The 18,000-nt window shown below is 36.5% G+C and overlaps 1 protein-coding gene across 2 annotated transcripts in view; it reads right to left on the bottom strand.

Annotated features, from left to right (window-relative positions):
- CNTN6 (contactin 6) overlaps positions 1–18,000 on the bottom strand; it is a 322,134-nt gene that overhangs the window by 175,177 nt on the left and 128,957 nt on the right. For both annotated transcript variants that reach the window (XM_055381222.2, XM_055381221.2), the window contains exon 4: positions 11,249–11,424. In XM_055381222.2, the coding sequence (XP_055237197.1) occupies positions 11,249–11,424 (176 nt within the window). The remainder of the gene's footprint in view (positions 1–11,248; positions 11,425–18,000) is intronic.

The raw sequence follows: 18,000 nt of genomic DNA, 5'->3' as shown, positions 1-18,000 counted from the left end.
TTTTCTGAATTCTCTGGCTAGGACTTCCAGTACTATGTTGAATAGAAGGAGGGAAAGTGGGCATCCCTATCTTGTTCCAGTTCTATATCTTACTGGTTTAATCTAGGAGAATTGTATATTTCCGGGAATTTATCCATCTCCTCTAGGTTTTCTAGTTTATGCATGTCAAGGTGTTCATAGTAGCCTTCAATAATCTTTTGTATTTCTGTGATATCAGTTGTAATATCTCCCATTTCATTTCTAATAGAGTTTATTTGGATCTTCTCTCTTCTTTTCTTGGTTAATCTCACGAACAGTCTATCAATTTTATTTATCTTTTCAAAGAGGCAGCTTTTTGTTTGGTCATTCAGGAGCAGATTATTTAATTTCCATGTATTTGCCTGGTTTTGAGGGATCCTTTTGGAGTTGATTTCCAATTTTATTTCACTGTGGTCTGAGAGAGTACTTGATATAATTTCGATCTTCTTAAATTTACTGAGACTTGTTTTGTGGTCTATCATATGGTCTATCCTGGAGAATGTTCCATGTGCTGATGAATAGAATGTATATTCCGCAGTTGTTGGATAGAATTTTCTGTAAATATCTGTTAAGTTCATTTGTTCTAGAATATAGTTTAAGTCCATTGTTTCTTTGTTGACTTTCTGTCTTGATGACTTGTCTAGTGCTGTCAGTGGAGTGTTAAAGTCCTCCACTATTATTGTGTTGCCATCTATCTCATTTCTTAGGTATAGTAGTAATTGTTTTATAAATTTGGGAGCACCAGTGTTAGGTGCATATATATTTAGAACTGTGATATTTTCTTGTTGGACTAATCCTTTTATCATTATATAATGTCCCTCTTTGTTTGTTTAAACTGCTGTTGCTTTAAAGTATGTTTTGTCTGATATAAGAATAGCTACTCCTGCTTGCTTTTGGTGTCCATTTGCACGGAATATCTTTTTCCACCCCTTTACTGTAAGTAAATTTGAGTTCTTCTGTGTTAGTTGAGTCTTGTGAAGACAGCAGAGACTTTATTGGAGAATTCTCGTTTATTCTGCCATTCCGTATCTTTTAAGTGAAGCATTTAGGCCATTCACTTTCTATGTTAGTATTGAGATGTGAGGTACTATTCTATTCACCGTGCTATTTTGTTGCCTGAATACCTTGTGGTTTTTTTTGTTTTGTTTTCTGTTTTCTTTTTTTTTTTTTACATTGTGTTACTGTTATATAGGTTCTGTGAGATGTATGCTTCAAGGAGGTTCTATTTTTGTGTATTTTGAAGATTTGTTTCAGATTTAGAGCTCTTTTTAGCTGTTCTTGTGGTGTTGGCTTGGTAGTGGCAAATTCTCCCAGCATTTATTTGTCTGGAAAAGACTGTGTCTTTCCTTCATTTATGAAGCTTACTTTAACTGGATACAAAATTCTTGACTAATAGTTGTTTTGTTTAAGGAGGCTAAAAATAGAATCCCAATCCCTTTTAGCTTGTAGGGTTCCTGCTAAGAAATCTTCTGTTAATCTGATAGGTTTTCCTTTATAGGTTACCTGATGCTTTTGTCTCATAGCTATTAAGAGTCTTTCCTTTGTCTCAACTTTAGATAACCTAATGACTATATGCCTAGGTGATTATCTTTTTGTGATGAATTTCCCATATGTTCTTTGAGCTTCTTGTATTTGGATGTCTAGATCTCTAGCAAAGCTGAGGAAGTTTTCCTGATTATTCTCTCAGATATATTTTCCAAATTGTTAGATTTCTCTTCTTCCTCGGGAACACCAATTATTCTTAGGTTTGGGTATTTAATGTAGTCTCAAACTTCTTGGAAGCTTTGATCATTTTTTAAAAATTATTATTATTATTATTATTATTGTTTGTCTTTGATGGACTGGGTTAATTTGAAAGCCTTGTCTTAGAGCTCTGAAGTTCTTTCTTCTGCTTGACTGATTCTATTGCTTAGACTTTCCAATGCATTTTACATTACTCTGTGTCCTAGATTTCCAGAACTTGTGATTGTTTTTTATTTATACTATCTATTTCACCGAAGAATTTTCCTTTAATTTTCTGTATCATGTTTTTAATTTCTTTAAGCTGGACTTCACCTTTTTTTGGTGGCTTCTTTTTTTTTCTTTTTGAAACAGAGTCTCGCACTGTTGCCCAGGCTGGAGTGCAGTGGCGTGATCACAGCTCACTGCAAGCTCTGCCTCCCAGGTTCACGCCATTCTCCTGCCTCAGCCTCCCAAGTAGCTGGGACTACAGGCGCCCACCACCACGCCTGGCTAATTTTATGTATTTTTTAGTAGAGACAGGCTTTCACCATGATAGCCAGGATGGTCTTGATCTCCTGACCTCGTGATCCACCAGCCTCAGCCTCCCAAAGTGCTGGGATTACAGGCGTGAGCCACCGCGCCTGGTCTCTGGTGCCTTCTTGATTAGCTTAATAATTAACCTTCTGAATTATTTTCCTGGCAATTCAGAAGTTTCATCTTGGCTTGCATCCATTGCAGGTGAGCTGGCATAATCTTTTGGGGGAGTTGAAGAACCTTATTTTGTCATATTATCATAATTGTCTCTCTGGTTTCTTCTCATTTGGGTACATTATGTCAGAGGGAAGATCTGGGATTCAAGGGCTGCTGTTCAGAGTCTTTTGTCCCATGGGGTGCTCCCTTGTTTTGGTTTTCTCCCCCTTCCCCTAGGAATGGGGCTTCCTGAGAACTGAACTGTAGTGATTGCTTTGCTCTTCTGGATGTAGCACCCAGTGGAGCTATCAGGCTCTGATTGGTACTGGGGAGTGTCTGCAGAGTCCTGTAATGTGATCCATCTTTAGGTCTTGCAGCTATGGATACCACCACCTGCTCTGGTGGAGGTAGTAGGGGAGTGAAGTGAACTCTGTGAGGGTCCTTGGTTGTGTTTTTGTTTAGCGCTGGTTTTGTGTTGGTTGGCCTCCAGTCAGGAGATGGCGCTTTGGGAGTGCATCAGCTGTGGTCCTATAGGGAGGATGCAAGCTTGCTCTAGGGACATTTTGTTAAGTATTCAGGTTTCTCAGGTGGTGGGCAGGGCGATAGAGCTTTCAAGATATTATGACTTTTGTCTTTGGCTACCAGGACACATAGAGAAAGACCACCAGCTTGGGATAGGGATAAGGTGTGTCTGAGCTCAGCTTCTCCTTGGGTGGGGCTTGCTGCAGCTGCTGTGAGGGATGGGGGTACAGTTCCCAGTCCGATGGAGTTATATTCCCAGGGGGATTATGGCTGCCTCTGCTGAGTCATACAGTTCACCAGGGAAGTGAGGGAAAACGCAGTCACAGGCCTCACCCCACCCCCACACAGCGTGAGTCCTAAAGGCCAGTCTCACTCCCACCATGCCCCACCCGCCCCCAGCAGCACTGAGTCTATTTCCAGACAGCTAGTGACCAGGGCTGAGAACCTGCCCCAGACCACCAGCCTCCCTATTGAGAAAGCAAGCAGACTCACAGTTTTTCTGCATCTCAGGGAGCCTGCAGCGGTGATCCAGTTCTTTCAAAGGGTTTGTGGATTCTCTCGGCTTTCCTGGTATGTTCCTGGGGTAGTTTCTGGGGCAAACTATGATGTGAGTCTCCACATGCTGCTCTGTCCCTCCCAGCAGGAGCTGCAAGCTAGTCTTGCCGCTTATCTGCCATCTTCTCTCATGTATTTGCTATTTAAACACCTGAATCTGATTTACTTTTTAGACAATATTGGATATATATTCAGATAATTATATACACATTATTACTTATAAATGCTCTTTATATGTATTATATATTTATATATAAATAAACAATAGAAATATTTGATCCTTTAATGCGAAAAATGTCACTGTAATTTGAACCAATTTTATAAATCTTAGAAGCAAAATCTTTATGTGCTATGTTCATAAATTCCTTGAAACAGTTTGTCAAATAACATAAGAGTAATAAACAAGCATTTCAGCTTGTGCATCTGTCTCAGTTTTGTAAATCAGAAACTCCCAGTTTTGATAGAATGGATCCCCTACTTTCTTATATTTTCCTCTCCCATCCCAACTCTTAGCCTGTGCAATTTTATTCAAATGAACTAAAAAGACTAGCTCCTGCTGAATATAAGTAGAAGTAGGCAGTGGGAGAAGGCCTGAATTTTGAAAAAGTACCATTTCTGATAAGACACATAAATAGATTTCCAGCAGAGATAGTGTGGGAAAAAATGAGGCTAAAGCATTGAATAATCTACTTCCCTGTCGATTTTAAATATAAATATAACAGTGGCTTGCTATAATTTAACCACGCAACTGCTTACAGTCTATTTGTTTAAGATCTGAATTATTTTTAAAAGCAAAGACAAAGTTTTCTCCTTGATATGATAACAATTGGTGGTTATGCTGTTATTTCATTAAGACAAATTGAGAATATTAAATCCATTGTAACATTGTTTATGCTATTTGCAAATGATACTGAAAAAATCAATACTAATTTACCAACTTTTTTAATTTAAGAAATTAAAGAAAAAATATTTCTTCATGGCTTTTGTTCAGTTAGTTCTTTTCTGATGTAGAAAAAAGGTTAAAAGCCATTTAGCATTTTCATTTATAATTAGGTATGCATTACCCACTTAATACGCACTTCGCAATTATCAGAGACTTTACGATTTCCAAAAGCATTTTTAAGTGTTGTTTTTAAAGCTTCTTCTCCTGGGTCTTAATTTCTTTTTCTGATATAAATGCACTTTATCACCATATCATCGGGAGCACGTATAACTGCTTTTACATTTCTTATATATGAACGAATTTTAAAGAAATTTGGAAACTCTTAAAATTTATTTCTAAATGTGAGGGGTTTTGTTCTTGCTTATAAGACCCTGGTCAAAAGATAGAAATAAAAATATTTATCACCTTTAAATACACAAATATCTTAGAATCCTTCTGTAAGGAGTCAAAGACCTTTATGTTACGACTTTACCTTTTTTGTTTTTCTTTGAATATGGCATTAAATTCATGAGAAATCTGATTTACTTCCTCTGTCTACAAAATAAATATAAATTTAAAAAGTTGTTTCAAGAAGGAAATGTTAGAAATTCTGGGTCTGCTGTAGGTTAGTTGACCGTGGGCAAGTAACATAGTTGTCCTGCCTTTTAATGTCTTCACCTGTAAAACATGGTTAAGAATAGCTTACAGGTATAGAATAAAGATGAATGGCATGGCAGGTGTAAAACCCTTTGCATTCCTCTGGAAAAAATTATGATGATTGTAAATGCCTACATGTTTATAGCCCTTTAAAATGCATTCTTACTGCATTTTAACCTTGAACCATTTAAAATCAATCCTGTGATGTGGTGCAAGAATTCGTTCACTCCATTGTATATGATAAAAACTGAGGTTTGGGATGCCCCCTAAGTATGTGTGCTATGGTTTTGATAATATTAATAATATCATTAATATGTCAGACTAACATATTTAAGGAAATAGTATGTGGTATTTCAAACTACATTTTTTTTTTTTTTGAGACGGAGTCTCGTTCTGTTGCCCATACTGGAGTGTACTGGCACGATCTCAGCTCACTGCAATCTCTGTCTCCCCGGTTCACGCGATTCTCCTGCCTCAGCCTCCCGAGTAGCTGGGATTACAGGTGCACACCACCACACCCAGCTAATTTTTTGTACTTTTAATAGAGACGCGGTTTCACTATGTTGGCCAGACTGGTCTCAAACTCCTGACCTTGTGATCCGCCCGCTTTGGCCTCCCAAAGTGCTGGGATTACAGGCGTGAGCCACCGCGCCTGGCTTCAAACTACATTTTATAAACAACTTCAACATCCTTAACATTATTCAGAACGGTTCCATTGCTCTTAGGATAAGCAGTAAAATACAAAACTTGGCCTATTAGTATTCGTATGGCCAGACCCCTGCCTATCTCACCATCTTCAACTCATACCAGTCTATCAGTTGCCCTTGCCCTCTGCTTTCCACATAATGTATTTGGTCCTCATAGTAACCCTATATGAAATGGGCAATAGTGGCATTTAACCAGAAATTAACACCTGTACACAGTGTCATACTGAGTGTGGAATATTGCACTATGATGGATTTTTGCATGTTTCTTTGGCATCTCATAATATCTCTAAATTATCCTATTGTTTGCAGATTAGGCCTGGATATAAAGGACTACTTATAAGTGGCTCCAAATTAGTTTTCAGTCTCAACCTAGAAAACCAGTCATTTCTGATCCCTAGCTTTCTGCATTTCAGTTCTCAGGTCTTTTGCCCACCTCCCCGCACTTTCCTTGATACTTGAAGATTGTTCACACATCTGCATTTCCTCTTACTGTTCTTCCGACCTGTACTTTCTCTACCACTTTCTCTGTCTAGAATACAAACTAACATGTCAAGGTTCAATGCAAGCCCCATTTCCTTTGAAAGGCTTCCCTTGCCTTTTCTCCAATTCAGACAAACTTCACTACTTCTCACTTTGAGCTCCACTCTGTTATAGGTCAGTTTCACCTTTCTCACTTCACTTGATGTTTTGGGACGGTGCAGTAGGTGGTAGGACTCTTCACTCTGTCTGGATTTGAAAACAGACTCTCCCACATATGGTGTGTGATTTTAGGCAGGCTAGTTCATTCTTCTGTGCCTCAGTCTGCTTATCTGAAAGTGAAGATCGTGATACTCTCAGAGGGTTATTGTGAGGATAAATGGAGCTAATTTACATAAAGAGTTTGGAACAATGCCTGCCACATAATACTTTGTAGGCGTTAGCACTTTCCTTTATTTTCCTTTTCTTATTTTTAATTGTATTAAAGGTTTCCCCTGTCTGTTCTGTGGAGACAGGAAGTAGCTGTTTCTTATCTACTGTTTAATCTTTAGGACCTAGTGTAGTACTTGATGCGTATCAATTAGGTGTTCTCCGGTTGCTTGGAGGATGAATAAATGAAGGGTCAGTTAGGAGGCTCCAGCCCAGCTGCCTTTCCTTTTGCAATAATGGAGCAAACTTATTTGAAATGCTAGCTGTGATTAAACATTAAATAATGTAGGATCAAAAAGTCCCATTCATGACTACCTTTTATCATAAATGTTTATCTTTTCATCGGTAGAGTTATATATTATAAGGGCATTTAAAAATTACATCTGAGTGATATCATGGGTTTCTTTCAAAACACCTATCTCATTTTCTCAAGGATGACATTTTAAACAGCAATGACAGATGCAATGTTCTCTCACACAAGTACAGAGTAATTCATTAACATACATACATACAAAAGGAAGAGGTCTACATTCAACCTTTACCACCAAAATCTTTGATAAATAAAAGAAATTCAAAGCAGCTACAAGTGATTTTAGAAGTCAAACTAGTTTTATCATTCAAGAATGCCAGGATGATAACAGAACCCTTTGGTGACTAGACTCCTGCTGAATTTGTTTTAGGGTAGAGTTTGGGTTGGGGAAGACAGAGATACTTAAAATAGGATCTACCTGAGTATTTGGAAGGACAGATTATATGACAATAGCTGAAAGAGACTTTTGTAATCAAATAATTCAAAATATGCTTTAGCTAAATCCAGAGAAGTGAATGACTTGTCTAAGTTACATAGTTAGTTAAAGACAGATTTGATTTAGGAGTATATTTCACAACAGGTAGTTTTTATATACAGGCCACGTTTCAGGATGGTTTCATGATGAGACGATTCATAATGAAGCAGAGTGTTACAGTCTGTGTCTGAAATAAACTCAAAGTGTGCTTTTGGATTACTGAACACCAGGATAAAAGTGACAAACAAAAGCCATCAATTATCTAGAGGTATGTCCCTGCGGCGTTTCTGCATGGACAGGGTAGATTCTGAAAGGTTGTTCATAAGGCCATTCGTTCTGAAGGTCAAAGTGACATTTTACAATGGACTCTGCCAACCCACAGGCAGCAAGGGAGTTGATCCATTTTACAATGGACTGCCAACCGACAGGCAGCAAGGGACTTGACCAATTTTTATTTTGATGCAAAGCTTGTTCTTATCTATGGGAGCTCATGGGAGTGGGGCTTCTTGACCCATTTTTTTCTGTCAGTAAGTAGATCGGCAATCTCATATTAAATGTTTAATCTCTGTCTCACTTTGGATGCCTTGGAAGCAGAGCCTGAGGCAAGGATTCAAGTGCATATGATTTATTGAGGGAATCCTCTTAGGAGAAAGGCAGGGAGGGAAGAAGGAAACAGCAAGTTAAGAAACTAATTAAGGTGTTGCAGCTGTTGTCTAGTTTCAGCCTGATCCCACAGAGAGGTTTGGGGCATGAAATGCAAAAAGGGATATCTGTGGGTATTCATAGCTGGGGGGTTGGCACATCACTTGCAAAAGCGGATGTGGACAAAGAATCACCAGCATCTACTACCAGGCTTATTTGAACCATTCTGTCCTGAAGATACGGTTTATTATTTAGACAATTACTGTGCCAGCAAGTGAAACAAAGAAAGAAGGCCCACAAGAACTGTGTGGTCAGTGTTTGAGAAGGACTCAATACTGTGACATGAAGTACATGAGTTTTAGAGTCTGAAGTCTTTGTCTACACACAAGTTCCAACTTTTCTCTAACAACTTACTTTAAGAAAGCCCTGATATCAGTGAGCCTCAGGCTTCTAATCTGTAAAATGGGGGCAATGATAGCAACTGCCTCCTACAGCTGTTGTCCAATTCAAGTGAAATAATATATGTCAAAGCACATGTATTATATTTGACATGAAAACAAAAGAACAAGAAACTAGCCTATAGAAAGTTTTCAAATGTAAACTAAACTAGGAGAGTTTCCATAAGAAACTCAAGTGGTTTGAAATATATAGATGTCTGTCCAAGTTGAGAGAGGTAATAATAGTGAAAGGAAGAATTAGAGCTCTCATTTCCCTAGGGTCCATAATGGATCAGGGACTTGACATTCATTTTCTCAGTGACTCCATGTCATTGTCCTATGTGGTGGCTACTGCTGTATCCTCATCGTATAGATTTCGTAACAGAAGCTTAACGTTGTTAAGAAAGACCTAATTTCATACTACTAGATATTTGACAAAAATAATTTGAACTCACACCTCTCTGTTTCACAAAATCTCAGCATTTATCTGCTGTGGTTATCCTACCAAAGGCCTTTTCTATCAAAATTGATATTGTTAAAAATTTATGAAGGAGGTTGTGAGGAATTATAATTAAGATGAAGATACAGTTCATGCACTTTAGGAACTTTCCATTTGGTTGGGGACTTGCATTTATACCCTTTACTCTTTCTGTTTCCACACTCTAGCACATGTCTCCCTGGATACAATGAGAAATATTTCAGACATGACACCACCACCATGTTGTGGTTCTTGCTTTTGCAAGCTCTTAGAGCCTAAGATCCTTTAACTTTGCAGAAGAAAGATTAGTTAATGGATATAGGCCATTTTACTTTCTGCATTAAAGGTAATAGAAATGCTTTTCAAGATCAACAGTCATACACCTTCTGCCCCAAAACGGAAAATTTTATGATAAGACGGGAAAGTCAATAAGGACAGAAAAATTGATTTGTCCCATTTAGCCAGATGAAAGCATATAATTTCTTCTTAATTGAGACTTGTATTCTGATATGGCATAAACAAAATAAGTTTTAACTAGAGAAACTTCTAGTTGCAAGAAATTTTTAAAGCAGAAAGAAGGTATGATATAATAATGTAGGACATTTTAAAACATATTTTTGTTAAAAAGTACAGAACAAAGGAGAAGAAATACATGGTTATATCAAAGAGTGCATTGATTTGAGATGTAGACATTCAACTGTTTTCGAGAGTAGATAGAATCATAACTGTAGAGAAACTCGAGGGTATAGCAAATAAATATGCTGTATGGAGTTTCCTTTACCAAACAGTCAAATGTATGATTATGGAATCTGACTCATATCCTGTGTATGTTGTAGGGTCATCTCCTATCCAAGCAGGAGAAATAAACAATTACTGTGGCAGAATCATTCAAAGTCTGGAACAATTCTTTATTTCTATAACATAAGTTTTTATGTTATTTTGTTCCCTATTATTTTTCCAGGTGATAGTCTTAGCTGAAATGATGAAATCAAGTGTTATAAATATTTTTATCCTATGTTCCAAAGTAGCCACTGGCCCTTTTCCACCTTCTATTTAGGTTAATAAACTTCCACGTTCACTTCTTACTTCCACAGATACAAATACATTTGGATACAGTTAGCAACATATTTATGTGTGTATATCTGTATATATGTATATGTGTGTGCATGTGTGTATGTGTATGTGGTGTGTGTAAAATCAGAAGCAAAGCCATCCCCAAAATGGTCAACCTCAAGAGAAGTCTGTGTAGATCAGGGGATCTCTGGTGTAGAAAAATCTTTGGAACACAAGACTTGCAATGAGAAACAGACCCAGTTATTAATTCATGTATCCACTGATGACTGAAGTAGTTTCACAAGGTGAGTTTTGGTCATGTATTCGTTAATAAAATTTCAGAACAATTACTTTTTCAAAGTAACACACAGTATAGACATTTCTATGAGCCCTGCAGGTATAGCAGCTCACTTTTTGGTTCCTTGGCTAGATCCTCTGGGACATAATGGTTGGTGCAAAGGGAGAAATGCAAGCCTTCTACTTTATCCACATCAACAGATATAATTACTCTCAAGCAAGGCTTTTGCTGAATCCAATATGAAACATTTCAGTCCCTGGAAACACTATATATAAAGGATATTAGACGCAGTATGTCTATTGTTCATCTGCTAATGTCCCCAAATGTCACCAAGGTAATTACTTGGATGACATTTATGTGATGCAGCTGGACATTGTTACAGTTAATATAAAGCCTGCCTTTGGCAACCACTTTATTTCCACCTACATCAAACTATGGGTGCATGATGGCTTTTCTTGGGAGAACGCCCACCTCCCCCAGATGACATCTCTGCCCTCAGCTTTTTCTTCCTGTGCTCTCCACGTTGCATTAATATCCAATGCAAAAGAAAAAGAAAAAGAATGCTATATCATATATCTTTATCTTAATATTTGTCTGAAACTTTTAGAAATGTTTCTAAAAATAATTCACAAAATATAATAACATTGATCTTTTCCCTGTTTTTTTATTCTTTTTTTAGAAGCAGGTTTCTGTTATACCCAAGAATCTAGATTCACAAAATGAACATTGTCAAAAGCCCATAAAGTCATATTCATTCTCAAATATATTATTGGCAAAGCTAGATTTTTAAAATGTGTGTATCAGAAGAATATTATATTTTCAGAGACAAAGATTACAAAATTTACCCCAAACTCACATGCAAATTGGAGCTTTGCCTTCCGACTCAGAATTGTCCCCAGAAGATTGGTGGCCAGGCACTGGTACATGCCAATATCTTGATCCGTGTGAGGGCTATTGATCGCAAGACTGCCTCCATCCAACCTGTAGTGATAACTCATAGTAAAATCAATGTCTGTGCCATTTTGCTTCCACCTTCAAGGAAAAAAAATAAAATTATGCTTATAATATACAGAGTCAATCAATCTTTGTCTTAAAAAACATGTAGTTCTAATTCCTGCAACTATAAAAAACACCAAAAAACATGATTACATGTGGAGGTAATCCTACCAGTTTTACCAAAGGTAGCCGTCTTGGTGGGTTTGGTGAGATCAGTAACTAGATTATTTGAAAGATGTACTCTTTATAAGTTACATTCACCCAAATGTATACAAAGAGGAAACAGAACTCTCAACATGAGAAATAAAAATTAGACAGTCAGTCAATAATACTGGCCAACCTATTCCTTTAGTGACTTTTCAAATAACATATACCTTACGTGAACATCCACAACTGGTAGCACAAAATTGAATGTCAAAATGATTTAAAGATAGGAATTCAAGAAGCGTATATTACAAATGGCAAGCATAATTTTACAATGCCAATTCAACGCTGATAACAAAACAATAATAACCTGACTACTTTAGAACATGATTACCTCTGTTAGTATGTTACTTGGAAAATTAATCGTGTTGAAAATATTTCAATGGTACTTAGAAATGCCAAACTAAAATTATGCTTTAGCAAAGCAAATGCTGTTTGAGAGGTTTTTATTTTGAGAAGCAAAAATTCTCTTGGCTTAGCTATTAGTCAACAATTCTTTAGTACATGAATTAACTAGCTGAAGGGTCTTAGAGTTATATTTACTTTCAAAGATTCATAACTAGTTTTAGAAATTTTATTTGGTCATTTTTAAGACAAATGAATACCTGATAATTATCTCTAACCAGACTCACTTTCCTACCTTGGAACTCCCAAGTCCATCAAAATCCCCAAATATTTGGAAGCATGAATCGTATATATCTAATGGGATGCATTCCTAGGGCACAGGCTGTGTATAGTCACATAGACCATTTTTTAAAATAAACACTTAAAACTATTGAATAATGACAAACAGTTGTACATGTAGAAAAATATCTTTTCTCACTCATTGCTAGGTTCATGGCTGAGGTCTCTAAAAGGAAAGGAAGATTAATAACAGAAAAACATATAATTTTATTTAATATAAATATTCCATGACATGAAAGCCTTCAGAAAAAAAAATCCTAAAAAACAGGAAAACCTGTGTGTTTTTAATGCTAGTTTTGATGAAGAGTAGACAGTCCTGCAGAAGTATGATTGTAAAAAGAGGGTATGATCTAATGGTAAGAAACTGGCGGGAAGTTAGCAAGGCCTTTTGTTCCAATTCTTCTTGATTTCTCTGTGTCTTTGAGGAGGAAAAGGGTGTTTCTTTCCTCTGGATATAGAAATGATACCTCTGGAATAAAGGTTTTATGACCTGCTTCAGAGAAGAAGAGTGAGGGGAAGGTGAGAATGATCTTCCTGCTTCTGCTATTTTCTCAAATGCCAAGGTGCCATATTTTGAGGTGGTATGTCCTGAACCCCATCACAGTCATCTAGGAAAACAAGTGAATGATCTTTTCCTATGGAATATAGCCAATTTCCAAACTGTGTTTTTTAGGGTTTTTGCCAGCTTTGCTATAATTCTCCTCTTTATACCAAAATCGTATTAAAAATATTTTGGTGGGAGTGGTTAATTTTTTAAAAAATGACATTTTACACAATTAATTCAAAGAGGTTGGGTACAGAAACTCATGCCTGTAATCCCAGCACTTTGGGTGGCAGTGGTGGGCAGACAGCTTGAGGCCAGGAGTTTGAGACGAGCCTGGGCAACATGGCAAAACCCCGCCTCTACTAAAAACACAGAATTAATTCAAATGTCATTGACTTCTTCAGGCGCGTCTTCAAACATCCCATGGGGAGAATCTGACAAATGCCTACCAAAGTAGAAAAGAAATATGAATTTAGGTAATCCTCTACCATGTTAAAGATGAGATGTGATGGATCAGATATCAAATCAATCAAAGGTTTAGAACCAACTCTGTTAACTTTGAAATTATTTAGCTATTTCCTGCACACCTGAAAGTTGAAAGACAGCAGTCAAAGAGTACATTTCATTTGCCTAGATTTTCTGCGATCATTTTTCTAGAGGAATTTGTAGAGACTGCTCCTTGTTTTCAATATTAGGGTAAGAAAAAAGTGAAAAAAACAAAAAACAATAATAAAACCCTTCAAAACTTTTCTTTCTTTAGGCCTGTCTCGAGACACCAATATTCTCCTTGCCAGCACTCTAATATAGTTTTTGATAATTTGCTCTTTAGACTTCCACGTTCCCTATCGTTTTCAAAGCATAGGATATACTACATTTAGTTTGCCAGCTCTTTTTAATTTTGGAATCAATCACTGAAATAACCGCTGTCATCATTACATGCTCCTAATTAAGCTCAGTAATTGTTTTTCAACACAAATTCAAAGTTGTTGGCTTAGCGGCAGCAAATGAATTTTTCACAGTATCCCCATAATCATTCTGATCACTACGGTACAATGATTATTAAACTGTACATATAGATCAGGGGTTCAACTCCTGGTGTGGGCTTTGTCCTAATTAATATGTCTAAATCAATGGAGAAACAGTATTAATGAATTCAAATGATTGTCATGCACACATTTCTGATAGAATTGCATACTGACAAGTGTCTTCCTATGATGCAACCTAGGAAATGTGTTTTAAATGATTGCTTTTAGCATCTGAATTAATATCACATTAGTTCCAGAAAACACAATGGATGTGAACTAAAATCTTGACCCTTTGTTGGGAAACATCCTTCACTTTTAAGTAGTTCAGTCCTGTGTCAAGAATAATGGCTGGGCTAGGTGCAGTGGTTCACGCCTGTAATCCCAGCACTTTGGAAGGCCGAGGCAGGCTGATTACCTGAGGTCAGGAGTTCAAGACCAGCCTGGCCAGCATGGTGAAACCCAGTCTCTATTAAAAAAATACAAAAATTAGCCGGGCATGGTGGCACATGCCTGTAATCCCAGCTACGCGGGAGGCTGAGGCAGGAGAATTGCTTGAGTCTGGGAGACAGAGGTTGCAGTGAGTCAAAATTGCATCACTGCACTCCAACCTGGCTGACAGAGCAAGACTGTCTCAAAAACAAAAAAAGAATAATGGTTGTGGGCTGTGTTTGTTGGCTGTCCTTCCGTAATATGTGTGTGTTTGTGTGTGTGTGTGCATGTGTGCGCACTTGTGTCTGTTGGTGTTTTTCAAAATTAGGCTTTGCTTTAGAATTACATGGTATATTTGCTGAAAGTATGTGTTTCTTTTTTTTGAGTTTTATTTATTTTTAATTGACAAATGATTGCACATATTTATACGGAGAAATGTGATGTTTTCATACATGTATGCATTTTGTAATGATCAAATCAGAGTAATGAGCATATTCATTACCTCAAAAATCTATCATTTGTCTGTGGTGAGAGCATTCAAAATCTTCTCTTCCAGCTCCTTTGAAATATACAATACATTATCATTAAGTATAGTCCCTCTACCGTCCAAATGAATCCCAGAACTTATTCCTCCTGTCTAAAGATCACTTTGCACCCTTTGACCCAGGTGTCCCCTTTCCCTTCCTGCCCCTCCCTGACTCAGCCTCTGGTAACCTCCATTCTACACTCTACTTCTATGAGTTGATTCTATGAAATAAACTTTTTTTAGATTCCATATATGAGTGAGATCAGATGATATTTGTCTCTCTCTGCCTGGCTTATTTCTGAGCCCATCCCCAGACCTCTGACCGAGAACACCAAAATCTAAATTTTAAGTCTCTCTGGGTGATTGTGATGTACACTGAATTTGAGTCTGTTACCCCTGTGGAAAGAATCCTAGTCCTAGCTTTAACATTCCTTTGCTGCGTATACTTGAACAAGCCCTCTGATTTCTCCAGAAGTCATTTCACAAATTATACAATGTGTGCAATAATGTATATTCTGCTTATCTCACAGGATTGTTAAAAGGATAAAGTTGCGGGAAATGAATAAAAAGAACAGAAGGGCAGAGTGACTACTATTATAGTTTTTTCTTAGAGGCCTAGAGCTTCTCTAGACTTAAGGTTGTGTTCATGACTAGGGTAGAGTAGACTAAATTACAGAAAGGAGTCTCCTCTGGTGACCAGGTAGAGAGAAGATTGTCAGAAATCCTTTTTTCTGATAGAGAGTATATCCTATTAGAAATAATTTATGTGCGTGTTATTTCATTTTTCCAAATCAAATATATATTCTGAGGTAGAACTAAGTTCATTGCTACATGATTTTCCTAGACTTTCCAGGTATAAGCAATCCTTCCAAAGCACCATCTTTGGGTAGCCCATTTCTCTTCCCTTTGCAGGGCTTCAGGGCTGGACTTCATATTCTCATGTGTTATGTGATCTTTGAAAGAATAAAGGGTAATCCTTTTTCATGGGAAAGCTTAAGCTCTTTCAAAAAGTTTGCTTTTAATATTGCTTATTTTCCCTGAGATTTCATTTGCTGTATGGAATTTACTAAAAGAAAGAAAACACATCTTAAAATCAAACCCAGCCTCATTTTATGAATAAGGAAGATGATGCCAGGAGAGAAAAATGATTATTCCAAAGTCACCAATGGATTGATAGAGCTGTGACTAGAAATGATAACTTTAAGTCAAGGATTCTTTTATGTCGCTTTACACTATACCCAAGTAACCTCAAATAACGTTAGAATCTGTGAATTGTAAAGGCTTTCCTTCTAAGACACACATGCACACACACACAATCTAAGGTGAATATAGTTGTGAGGCTTTTTAAAAAATAAAATTTAAGTTAGAAAGGGTCATATTAAAACTAAACTTTTACATTTTGTTGGTAATGCACATTATCTGAAATACCTCTGTCCTTTGCTTTATTATCAATAAAGTTGGGCCTGAGTCTGACATTTAAGCATTAAAAACGTAATTCTTTTCTCACTCTCTTTCCATAGTTTCTTGTGTATGAGTAAGGGGAACAACAGACTGGGGCCTGCTGGAGGATGAAGGATGGGAGGAGAGAGAGGATCAGGAAAAATAACTAATAAGCACCAGGGTTAGTGCCTGGATGATGAAATAATTTGTACAACAAACCCCCATGTCACAAGTTTATCTATATAACAAACCTGCATATGTACCCCTGAACTTAAAAGTTAAAAAAAAAAAAGAAATGAGCCAAACCAGGTTATGGGGGCTGGAAATAAGCACATAAATTACTTGTCTTTAGCCTTTTAGCTTACAAGGATCTTAGAAATAAAAGCCATTTAACAACATTGAAAACTGTCGCCTTCATTCTGTGTATTTTTTCACAGATAAAACTAATTAGCAAATTATCTTGAGAACCTATTTTATATCCTTCTAACTGTTAAAAGCCAATAGATATTTTTATATAAATATATAATTTATGTATTTACGTGTCTGTCTTATATTCAGCAAACTTTCAAAAAATGTTATAGGAATTCTTATATTCTTTCTCTACTAACCCCTAAGATCAACCTAATTAGCTCTCAAACATAAAATTACTACTTTAAGTATTAGGTGATCTCACTAAATGTATTAATCAAATTTTCATATATTTAACCATATATTAAACTAATAGGACAGCTCATCGTTTCAGAAAAACTAACAAATCGACAAACTCTGAATTGAGTGTTCCAAATTTGTAAAGTGAAGGATCTTCCCCTGACAGATGAGTTTCACTGGCTTGGGTATGATAAAGACAAGGAAGCTTTAGTATGTGGAATGAGAAGACATGGTTTTTCAGCTCCTTTGTTGTAAAAAGAAGATGCTGAAGTTAGCTCAAAAAAATTCAAGATAAGGTAGACTTGCCTTTAGCTTTGAAGTCATTTAGCTAATTAAGTGCATTTAAGTCATTTAACTCATTAATCTAGACAATTTTAGGATCTAAATAACTATGCACATCAAGAGTGTATTTTTACTGCAAAATAAAATTAGGCTAAACCAGCTTATTTTGCCAAAATACACTGAAATTGTTACTCTTTGTGTGTGTCATATCAACTTCACATCTGTAAAACAAGACTTAAAAAAATGATTTTAAAACCCAAAGCTACAAAAGTTTAATATGTATTTTCTTTTCCTGTATTAACACTACACATGAAGTTTCTACTAACTAAATATCTTTATTATTTACCTATGTATATTTATGTATGCATATATTTTTAAATTTGTAAATTCCACCCACAATATGAAGCAAATTCTGCCTTTGCTGCAACTTGATAAATAAGAACAAAAACTTACTGACCCTTTCTCCCTATAATTCCACAAATAATATGTGAGAAACAAATATAGGTTTTTTTTTTTTCTTATTTGCCCAGAATAAAAATTCCCTTTCTGCCTTAGAGGGTACATAGCTGTCTTCAACATATTTTTCTAAAATCAGTATTTTGGGGTGATGTGACCCACGAGTGAAGCCACATAATTTTATCTGATGAAATAAATCTAGATATCCATCTTGATGCATTCTTTATAGAACATTTTCATAATCATTGCATATGCAGCAACTGAGGCCGCAGTTCCACATTGAGGTAGGGGTGGGAAATGCAAAATGAGCTCACATTTTAGTCTTTCAAATTGAGGAAACAAATCTTTTTTTTTCCTTTCTCTTCATTTTTTTC

Source organism: Gorilla gorilla, chromosome 2 (genome assembly GCF_029281585.2).
Source record: "Gorilla gorilla gorilla isolate KB3781 chromosome 2, NHGRI_mGorGor1-v2.1_pri, whole genome shotgun sequence".
NCBI lineage: Eukaryota > Metazoa > Chordata > Mammalia > Primates > Hominidae > Gorilla > Gorilla gorilla.
Note: the sequence above shows the minus strand (reverse complement) of the source record. Positions and strands in the feature narration are given on the sequence as shown.